The sequence below is a fragment of the Metopolophium dirhodum genome, chromosome 1 (assembly GCF_019925205.1).
Source record: "Metopolophium dirhodum isolate CAU chromosome 1, ASM1992520v1, whole genome shotgun sequence".
NCBI classification, from domain to species: domain Eukaryota; kingdom Metazoa; phylum Arthropoda; class Insecta; order Hemiptera; family Aphididae; genus Metopolophium; species Metopolophium dirhodum.
In genome coordinates, this window is record NC_083560.1 from 100,528,450 (window position 1) to 100,540,101 (window position 11,652).

General features: G+C 26.3%; 1 protein-coding gene across 1 annotated transcript; it reads left to right on the plus strand.

Annotated features, from left to right (window-relative positions):
* The first annotated feature begins 1,607 nt into the window (after nucleotides 1-1,607).
* On the plus strand, nucleotides 1,608-8,763 carry LOC132936946 (DNA primase large subunit-like). Its single transcript, XM_061003762.1, has 10 exons — nucleotides 1,608-1,742; nucleotides 2,936-3,099; nucleotides 3,196-3,311; nucleotides 3,590-3,808; nucleotides 4,162-4,380; nucleotides 5,039-5,179; nucleotides 6,392-6,571; nucleotides 6,639-6,834; nucleotides 6,917-7,093; nucleotides 7,158-8,763. Exons 2-10 carry the CDS (start codon nucleotides 2,952-2,954, stop codon nucleotides 7,247-7,249), a joined length of 1,488 nt encoding a protein of 495 aa, XP_060859745.1. The 5' UTR covers nucleotides 1,608-1,742; nucleotides 2,936-2,951; the 3' UTR covers nucleotides 7,250-8,763.
* Nucleotides 8,764-11,652: the final 2,889 nt, after the last annotated feature.

Genomic DNA, 11,652 nt, shown 5'->3' on the forward strand with positions numbered 1-11,652 from the left:
CGATTATCTACAATATACAAACAGTATTTACATCATACTAATTTATAAAAAGTTTTTTTTTTTATGTACCTATGTCTTATTGTTCTATGATTATAATTTATAAAAAACAAGGCTACAAATAGTTTGCTCATCATAAACGTCCATTATTGGTGATTTCTGCTAAGTTGGATCTTTTTCTTGTTGTATAATGTTAATAAATACTAGGTATATCATTATTTGATAATATATATTAGGTATTTTACTTTATTTATTTAGATATAAATAGTTAGGTTCCATTTTTAAGGGGTCGGATTAGGCAATTTTCTATATCCGTCGTGAGTGCTGTGTGATAGTGTGTAGTTTGATGTGACTTAGCATAGTTTTTTAGTGCAACCATGAATTATTAATGCCATTATACTAAAGTAGGTAGCTGGTAGGTATGAAATACATTTGATTCATGAAGTCTATAAACTATAATTCAAATCTGGAAACTTATTTTGTATACTTATATTAGCATATAGCTTTTATAGAGGTTACTGGTTATTTCTAGATTTCATGTTTTTAATAGATAGGTATGGTACGATAACGATATTGTTAAGTTAAGTATGTAAAAATTGTTGTATGTATTAATTTATGATTGATAAACAATGGTGTTGTCCTGGATACAATGGGGGGGGGGGGGAAGGTAAGTTAATGGAAAGGAAAACCTGACAAAGTAGGTACTCATCCATTTTGCAGTTTATGAGGACTTATTTTTCAATTTATAAAACTACCTGTATTGTCAGATTGTCGAAGGTTTTTTGAATTTGAAAACATTATTAGTGATTAAAACTGTAATTCAACTATTAAAAATTTTAATTAACATAAGAAAAAACCTATGAAAAATTGCATTTATATTATGCCAAATTGGTTGTTAAAAACTTATATTTTTATTTTTTATTCCTGTGTATTTCTTATTAATTTTAAATGCATTTTTTAATATAGATATTACTATATTAGATAATATCATTGATTATGAATAGTAATATTATTATTATTTATTAGTATTCATAATCAATGGTAATATGTAATAAATAATATATATTTTGTTATATTAATAACTATTTATCATCTTATTTTGCACAGGCAGTAGATAGGTATAATTGTTACTTACCTATAAATGTTGAAAAATATTCAACAAAAATATGAGTTTTACTATGGAAATGTGTATTAATTAATAAATAAATATTGTATTTGATTAGTCTACCTAAGTAATTTCTTACATGTATAATTTTTTAAATAAATATAAATAATAAATAATATATTTAACATTGAAAAATGTATACATTTTTAAGTAATTATAAAATGTGCGGTTTTAACCTACTAAAAGCGTGTGGTACTGTCATATATTTTATCTAAAGTGTGCGGTTTTTGGATTCAATTAAATCATAGACATAATAGACTATTATGTCTAGAATTAATATTACATTATAATAATATATTATTGGCAACGCGATTTTTTGATGAGTGATTATGAAGCTACGGAGGTAATTTATGTCGCATTTGTTATCATAATTTATTTCGTGTTATCGTTTCCCGCCAAATGGAACAAAACAAAACTCTTGCTAAACAAAATTGATGATAACAATGGAATAGGAATATATTCCAGATTCTGTCAATCTGTTCGTACTTCGTACAGACATTTGACTCCTTCGTATTGCATTCAGGCACTGAATTATTTATTATTTATATTATAATTACATTATTTGCACGGTAATCGATTTGTAAGTATATTTGGTTTATTATAATTTATAATGATAAGTGTTTATATAGTTATGTGTTTAACTTCATGTAATATTTTTTCACATACTCATTATCAGTGATTTTAAGATTTCACTGGCACCTTTATCCGATCTTAACGTCCTCTTTATATTGGTACTTGATACCTACTTAGAAGATTTATTCTGTAACTCATTACTCAATCGGGTGATCCCTCCAACGTTGCTTATTACAGGCTTTTTTCCATCCTAACCCATTTATCCAAGATTTTTGATCAGATGACCATTAAAGAAATTGAGAGAAGTCTAAATCACATAATAATTTATCAACAACACAGCTTTTGGCCAAGAAAGTCCACTTTTACAATTAACGTCGTATTCTCAACTAACATATTATTAGAAAACTTTGCTCTTTATGCTGTTTCTTATGTACACATAATATTTACTGGTTTTAGAAAAGCATTTGTTACAATTGATACAATTGATCATGGCCTTCTACTGAGTGAGTTCAAAGCCCTTGGTTTAAATCCTCTATTATCTTGGAATTTGGATACACTTCTACACAAACGTGTTTTTAGAGCATTATAACTAAGTATCAAATTGTTTTTTTTTATTTTGAATATTAATCATATTGAAAATATATTTTACAAACAATCAAAAGTCAGAAATTATTAAAATCAAGGATGTCTGTAATTATTTAATCTTGTAATTAATAAAATATATTTAAATAATTGTATTCTTTTTAGGAAGTTAATACAATTTAGTAAAATGTAGGTGCCAAGTAGTAATTTCATAACCCAAAAGGTTGATCAACTTCATGTGTATTTTGATTCTAATTATGTTAAGTTTTGTTAAAAAAAAAAAACTGAAAACTAAAATAACATTATATATTACCCAGAACTCCACCATTTTTATCACCTATATGAAGTGTTTGAAGTAGCCAAAATAAGTATAGTTAGACCAAATAATATTTTGGAAGGGACTAAGGACTAAGGAAGTTTTAAATGTACAACACAAGCTAGTTTCAAATATCTAAGTTTATGGCTTTTCATCTGTATATAGTTTGCTGACATCCTCAACCTGACAATAGAAATTTCCTTAGTCGTGTACCACCGGTTGAGAAACGCTAATCCACTGTAAACTGTAAAAGCTTGTGATTATAATAGTTATTCATATCAATGTATTTTTTTTTATGAAAGGTAAATCTGACTGATAATGAATTTTACGCCAAGTAGAAAAAATGTAGCTTTAGAAAAACTCAAAAAACCCTCTTACGATCACGATTTACAACTGTATCGTGAAATTCCTGATATCAATATTAATTTGGATGAGTTTGAAGAATGGGCAATTGAAAGACTAAAGGGTAAGTCCGAAAAATTAGATATATAGGTAATATTGTTTTGTTCTGGAGTTTAAAATACTAATTTATACTTAATTAACTATTTATAATTCTGTTAAGTTTTACAAATATTGGAACAATTGAGTTTGAAAGGAAACACAAGTAATTATGAAGATTTTACTAAATCTGTGGTTCACGAAATAAAGAAAGAAGGATTAAAACACATGCATAAATTGGTATGTGTTTTATATTTAAAATATAATGAGTAAAACTCAATGTTTAAAATATTATTTCTGAATAAAATTATTTTTTTATTTTCAAAGCATTATATTATAATAGAATTATGAAAATATGAGGATTTAACATTTTACCTGCTTTATATTTGTGATTTAATGATTATCATTATTTTTAATTTAGTTGGCATTTACATTCTTCTACTGTTTATTTTTAAAATATGAATGTATTGATAATGTGTCTTATTAAATTTAATATATTCTTAAATTGTTTTACTTAGATAAACGGTGGCATTTATAAGGATTACAATGAAAACTGTGATGCGAGAAAAAGAGATTTATGTTCACATTTCATTCTTCGATTAATTTATTGTAAAAGTGATGAGTTACGAAAATGGTTTATCAACAGGGAAATCGAATTATTCAAATTACGTTGGTCACTACTTTCAAAAAGCGATAAACTAAAATTTTTATCTTCGAACAACACTAATTATTCAGCTGTAAGTAATGCAAATGTAGAAAAATATTTTTATTAAATAAAAAAAAACAAGTGCATTATAAGAAAATAAATAAAATAGTATTGTAATACCCATTGAATAGACCAAGAACAATAATTATTTTTATTGAAATACCAATATGTATTGCATTTTTATATGAATGCACCAAATGAATTTGTTGATTATTTTATATGTTTGTGTAACTCAACTTATGTGAATTTAATATAACACAATATATTATATTGTATAAAAAAAATAAATTCCCAGTTAAATATTATATTATATTATGCAAACAATCATCTAGATTTATTTTTATTCATTTATTTTATTTTATATTGCTTAAAAATGATCTGCAGGTTAGCGAAGAAGAACATCAAATAATGGCTGAAAGTATGGGATCTCTCGCTACAGCTGGAAATAATAATGAGTATTTTAAAGTCCGCTGGACACAAGTTTTGGATTTAGTTCGTAATAGAAAAGTGTACCTATGTGATGGATTTGCTTATGTTATACAAACAGATGTTATCTCTGGTGTTTGCCAAACATTTCGGTCAGAACTTTCTCAAGAATTAGTAGTAAGTTTTTATTTAAAATTTAACATGATTTTATATAAAGAAGCATAGTATTTTGAAATCTTTGTATAATAAGCTTATTATAAATTGCATAAATTATCTTTAATATCTTCTTCTTCTTCTTAACAGCTTAGCAGGCCCATCGCTGCCACCACTAAATCATTCCCATCGTCTATTTGCATATTTTCATGGGTCATTGCTAAATATTTCTCTACCACATCCTTCCATCTTGTTTGGGGCCTTCCTAGATGTCTTCTCCACAATTCTTCCTTCAGTAACTCATTTTATAGTTTTTTCATCCAGCCCATTCTATCCTCTTGCTTCTGATATACATTAGTATATTTAATTATCCATACATATATTTTGTAAATCATCATTATGTCTTCTTCTTACATTCTCGTACTGGGCCAAATATTTTTTTGAGCACTTTTCTATCCATTGTACTTAATTTAGAGTAGTCTACTTTTGTAGTATCCCACAACTCTTCAATGTCTTTAATATACATACTTATAATAAATTCTTATTTACTATAGTTTTTTTGTATTAAAATTAATTACTTATGTGTTTTTACAATATATTATAGGTACTAAAATTTTTTTTTAAATTAAATATTATCAATTTAACTATAGTCAAATGTTAAACTGTTTTAATATATTTTTAGAAGTGTTTTCAAAAATTCAGTATTATTAGTGAAGATGAACGATTCGGTGCTTTTATAAAATATTTGCATCAGTCCTATATGGGAAAAAATTACTCCGTTACAGAAAACATGTCTACTTTATCTATTAATACAATTGATCATGTAAGTATTTTGTCAAGTTACCCTTTATATCATTTATTTTAAATGTGTGAACCATATTTTACATATATACATGGGACATAAATTATGAAGTTTAATTTACATAAATGTACATATTACTAATAAGATACAATTTATTTATATTCTAAGTTAGAGGGATCCAAATTGGCTGATTGCATTAACCTATTAATACTGAATAGGTTCGTTTATCATTTTATGTAATATAATATAGATAATAAAAGTTTATATGCGGGTTCATATGATTAGACATTGACATAAAATATTTTGTGTCATCAATATGATTATTTAATTGCAATAAATTGTGCCTTATAAAATTATTTTTTTATCCCTCCAAACAAGATGTATGTTGTTTACTACCTTTTTTTTAACCTTGCTCTCTGTGACTATTCTTTTATTGATGAAGTTAAATTTTTTTTGGTTTATTAGTATGCCATTCCTGATTTGAAAAGAATACATTATTAATGTGTAATATATTTTTATTAGATTCTGAGTGGACTCAGTAGAGTGATAAATGTGTTGATTCTACAATATGTTTTTATTTTTATTTTATTTTTGCATCTATGTAGAAAATAAGTAATTGAAATATTGATTCGGTTTTCGACTCAAGTATTTTTTCTGGTGGCAAAATTAATCTAGTTAAGTAATAATAGAAGTAGTTCAACCATTAGTTTTCAAAAGCGTCAAGAAAAAAAAAATTGGAAAATGGGCGTTTCATAAATTAGTTTTCGACAAAATGGATTTTGGTTTTTTTTTTATTGGAACTCAAAATAAAAAAAACTACATTTTTACAAAATATTTTTATTAGCATTATCTATACACCCTAAAATGTTTAAAATATTTTCTCTCTTTTTGGGTTATTCATTAGAATAAGAAATGCTCGGTCATAAAATTTGAAAATTTAAAACAAGGTTCCTCACGAGTCATAAGTTATTAGAAATCAAACCTAAATGTACAAAAACATTTAAAGAGTGTTTGAAGTTGGTAAAGTAATCAAATATTTTTATCCCTATGTTGTAATATAGAACAAATGTAAGGTGACATACGCATCTGGGATATATATATATATAAATATTATATTATGTATGTTATAATAATAAAATATCATTATGGCAGTGAAACACTTTTACATAAGATATATAATATCTATTAATTCAAAATAATTAACCTTTTTTATTTTTAAATGTTAAAAATTAGTCTTCAAAGTCTTTTCCTCTATGTATGAAACGGTTGCATGTAGTTTTGAGGAGTGAACATCATTTGAAACATCAAGCTCGACAACAGTATGGTTTATTTTTAAAAGGAGCCGGATTACCGCTTGAACAAGCGTTGGTATTATGGAGATCAGAATTTACTAAGAAAATGGATGCTGATAAAGTAATGATGACTTGATTTGTATTTATAATTTATGACAATTAATGTTATTTTTATTTTCTCAATTTAGTTTGATAAACAATATAGCTATAATATAAGACATAATTATGGCAAAGAAGGAAAAAAAGTAAACTATACACCATACAGCTGTATGAAAATAATTATGGGTGCAGTGGGTTTGGATGAATATCACGGGTGTCCATATAAACATACTAATAGTCAAGCATTAAAACAATTACTTGAGACTTCTAACATTTCAACCCAAAGTATGAGTATTTGTAATTATATATTATTGTGTATTAAATAATAATAAAAAAAGGAATAATTAATTTACATTGTTATATTAAGGTATTCAAGAAATTTTAAATCTGTCACAAAATGGACATTATCAAATTGCTTGTACAAAATATTTTGAAGCACATAATGGTGTATCACCTTCTTGCACAGCTATCAATCACCCAAATCAATTCTTTGAAGAAAGTCAAAAATTGAAAGGATTCAATGTCGAATCTAATATCAATGATTGTAAGTTTTTTAATTTATTTAAATGTAACTAAAGTCAGACCCTAATATACTGCTCTGTTAACAGCTCAAGTAAATGAATCGTCGATGATAGATGATATTGAAAATAATGAATTTGATCAAACAATGGTCGATTTTGTTGACAAAATGGATGAATGAATTATAATATTTTTTTTTTTTACTTACTATTAGCAAGTACAAATAAGTTTTTTTTCAACATTTTGTCTTTTACTTTTAATAAAGAATATTATTTGAAATATTAATAGCAAGTCATACCAGAGGCTTGTCCAGGATAAAAGTTCTTGGCAGGCCCGGTTTTAAGAAAGATGTGTACAATAAATACATTTTTTTAAAGGAAATTATAGTCAATCATAGTATTAACTAATAATGAATATATATTTTTAATTTTTATTATGTAATATGGTTGTCAACGGTTCGCGGATGCATGTTTTTCCTAGAAGCGCTTAAGGATCGCCAATTAATTTTATTTATAGATAGATTATTGTACACCATACAAAATATAATTGATACACGGCCATATAGGGACCACCGCATTATGCCATTGTATTCACATTTCACATTCAGATTTCACTGTTCGGTGTGTTAATACAAAAAATAAATATGCAATCCTTGGTAAGCAGTATACATGGGTTGTAGAAATTATTTTTGTTAAAGAAGTACTCTGCATAAATGATAACATTTTACTTTTATCACTATTAATATGTTTCTTAACGTTGTAAACTATATTATTTAAACTGTATACCACTATACTTAGTCCCAGTGGCTAGCGTTTTTAATTATAATTTATATTCAATTAAGTAATACTTTTCTACATTGGACCATGTATTATCAAATACAATTAGTAGTACAAATTGTTGTGTTTATTGCTGTTTGGCAAGACCTGACTGAAATAATTTGACTGAGCTGACCTGACCTGACTGAGGTTTATCATTTCATTCCAAAATCAGGTTTAAGAGCTGTGAAAATTGTTAATAAGCTTGGTATTGAGCTTTCTCAAATGTGGCTATGAGCAAGGCTTGGGATAAAATATTTAAGTCTGGGAATAAGTTAACAAAAACTATCAATTTATGCTCCAAACATTTTTTGAAAGAAGATTACATACAGCCATAATTACTTATATTGTGTCCACCTGTGTTTTTCTAAAGCACTGTTTGGAATAGCGTCTATTAAAGTTTTTAAAATATCTATTTCAGATAATGTCGATGGCAAATTTAAGTTATGGGCTTTAATGCAATCGGTTTCTATTAAAGGCCTAGGTTTGTAATTTTGTAATGCCATTTCTTTCCTTGCTGACCAAACGCGTTTTATATCTGTAGATAATATTTTCTCAAATTCTAACACATTTTCCCTAATAAATTTAATATATATATAAACACTAGTTAATAAATTATAAGTACTAGTAAGATTTTTCAAAATATCTAAATTGAATATTTTTCAATTCATTGTTTTTAGTTATTTGTGTTTAATGAGTATCTAGTACATTGAATAAGGATTGCTGATATATGCTAACAGTGGCCACTTGCTCCAGCCTTACTCGAGCAAATAAATTCAGCCAACTTAATTTTAACGAGATCTTGCAATTGAACCATTTATTTTAACATGTTACAGAATTTGTTACATCTTTTATTATTTATTATAACCTCCTTGCATGACACATAAACATTTTTATTTCCTGAAATTGTTTTCGTATAAAAATTTGGTTGTTGCATAGATCCCCGCATAATGCATTACCTTTGCCTTTATTACATTTTATATTCTGAGCGGAGCGATGAATGTATTGATTTTACAATGATGTGTTTTTTTTTTTATTTTTTTTTTTGTGTCTGATGTCATCACGGTTTGGGGCAGTAACACTACTCCGATTTTCTTCAACAGTATCTTGTTCGATGGGAAAGAGAATCTAGTTGGTGAATTCGGGAGGTCAAATTTTCAAATTTTCAATAGTTTCCAAAAGCGCCAGGAAAAACGGGAATTTTTACGCAAAATCGGTTTTTGACAACATCGAATTTTGGTTTTGGTGTAACTTTAAAACAAATGAACGTAGGTACATTAAATTTTCACTGGTTGTTTAAATTTGCATTTTCTATAGGTATACGATAAGATTTTCAAAATATTTTAATTTGTTTTGAACTGTTTAGAAACATTTTCTGGTTTCCAATTTTATTAGTCTAGTTTTTCTATGAATGTAAATAAAACATTATTTGTTGGGTAAAAAAGCTCGAAAATTTAATACAAGGCTCCTACTATATTGTTACAATAACATTTGAAAATTATTAAAAATCCATAGTCACAATTATTTTTTATAAGCATTTAAAGTTCAAATATTGACAAAATACGTAAAAATGACGAAAATTAGCAAATTATTTTGAGTTGAGAATTCATAAAAAAATTATTTTTTTAAATCTAAGATTTGAAAATGTAAAACAAGATTATTCATAAGTTTGTCTACTTTTATCAAAAAAAAAAAATGTCTACAAGAAAGTCAATTAAAATTTTTATGAGCGTTTGATATTCATATTTTTACAACATTTGATATTTTCTCGATTTCTCATGTATAGGTAACGATTTTCTTATTGTGTTGTAAATAAAAAACGTATGACTGTAGATATTTGAAAATTACACTGAATGTTTTTATTAGCATTTTCTATACACTATAACATTTTGAAAATAATTTGACTCTTTGAGCTGTTTACGGACAATGTCAGTTTTCAATGTTTTTAATCACAGTTATAAATATCAATAAAATTTTATTTGTTGGGTAAAAAAGCGTGAAAATTTAATACAAGGCTCCTGATATATTGTTACAATAGCAGTTGAAAAATATTAAAAATACATTAGCACAATTTTTTTTTATAATCATTTAAAGTTCAAATTTTGACAAAATTTAATAATTATTTTGTAGTTAAATTTTATAAAATGTTCAACTTTTATAGCTAAGGATTAAAAATTTAAAACAAGGCTCCACGTAAATAGGTTATATATAAATTACTTTTTTCATAATAATATCATCAAATATACTTGGTAATATCATAGGCTGACTGACCGTTTTCGCTCAGAATCGTTTTTCTTATACAATGATATTAAATCATTGAATTCAAATTTAACACCATCTATTACATTGACCCACTTGTCACCTACTGTACAGCAGAACGACATCCACTTACCCACCTTCTTTTATTCTTATTTTATTTTATTTTAATATAATTATTATTATTTATACTGAAATCTATACCACGGTCCTTACAAAACATAAACTTTTGGTTACATCTTATATTCATATATTGTAACCTCCATGCATGACGCTTAAAATAAATAAAACCAAATCGTTTCTCTTATGAAATATTGTTTGCGTAGAATAGTCTGGTTGTTGCTTAGAGCCTAGCCTGAATTACCTTTGCCGTGGTGGCGCGACCAATGAACGTAGAGGCGTGACAAAAAATAGTATGTGTGGCTCATGCGGGAAGGCAATTTAGAAATAGCTCACTTCCCGCCCTTGCCACACAATATACTATTTTAATCTGCAACAATAAACTAAATTTTTTATTAGTTTATTTTTTTCTGGACAGATGCGCCACTGTTGTTTTTTTGACATCCAGATTTCCTACTTCTCTGATGGATTTTCCTAAAATTTTCTTTCATTTTTCTTACCTTCTCCTGGCAATTACGAACATCTTAAAAAAAGAATCAGCCAAGACGGCCTAGCCGTTCTCAATTGATGAATTAAGATACATTTTTGACACCATTTATAAATACCTATGTATAGATTATTATTACAAAAGTGTATACACATTAATTAGTTTAATAATAATAATAATATAATAGATTTATTGACACCAAATTAAAATTGTAGTAACATATTACATGAAACAAGATTATACATTAAAATATATACAGTGGTTCTCCTTTCAAAAGCGGAGCTCGTGCTGAAAAGAGAGATTTTGTGATACAAGAACAAGAACAACATAGATTATAACAATATTTAACGTCTTCACAATATTATAGGTAACGAGGGCTCGGAAGTTGATGAATTTTTCATTTTTTTTTGAAATGTGTTTCATTAGCATGTGAATGTGAACAACTAATTTATATTTTGCATTTATGGTATTTATTACTTTTTATGTCATTTTTTGACAGTTATAGTCATTTTTAATAATTTTACACTAGTTTACTTCTTATTGTTCCTTGTCGACTATTATGCCGATAACTTAAAACTTGGAAATTACCACAGACTAACATTAATACCTATACGATTTTATCTCGCCGATTACATTCGTCGTTGTCTTGTTGTAGTGAATATTATTATACCTAAATTTTATTATTTTTTCTAAATAATCGATTACAGTCGTCGAGTCGTTGTCGAGTTATGGTGAATAATAATATTGTACCGAAATTTAATTATTTTTTCGTCATATTTTGAGTAATTTGTAAGCTTTGATAAATGTATATAGAATTTTATAGTAAATTAGGGTAAAATATTTAAAAAAAATGTATTTTTATTTATTTAAAACAAATATTTGTAATTTTTTTATTTCATTTTTTAA

Bases quoted from the DNA above. Each gene is read 5' to 3' on its own strand.
- LOC132936946 (XM_061003762.1), top strand. From the start codon at position 2,952: ATGAATTTTACGCCAAGTAGAAAAAATGTAGCTTTAGAAAAACTCAAA. The intron at 3,312-3,589 runs GTATGTGTTTTA...TGTTTTACTTAG, and splicing joins TAAAACACATGCATAAATTG to ATAAACGGTGGCATTTATAA. The intron at 4,381-5,038 runs GTAAGTTTTTAT...ATATATTTTTAG, and splicing joins AACTTTCTCAAGAATTAGTA to AAGTGTTTTCAAAAATTCAG.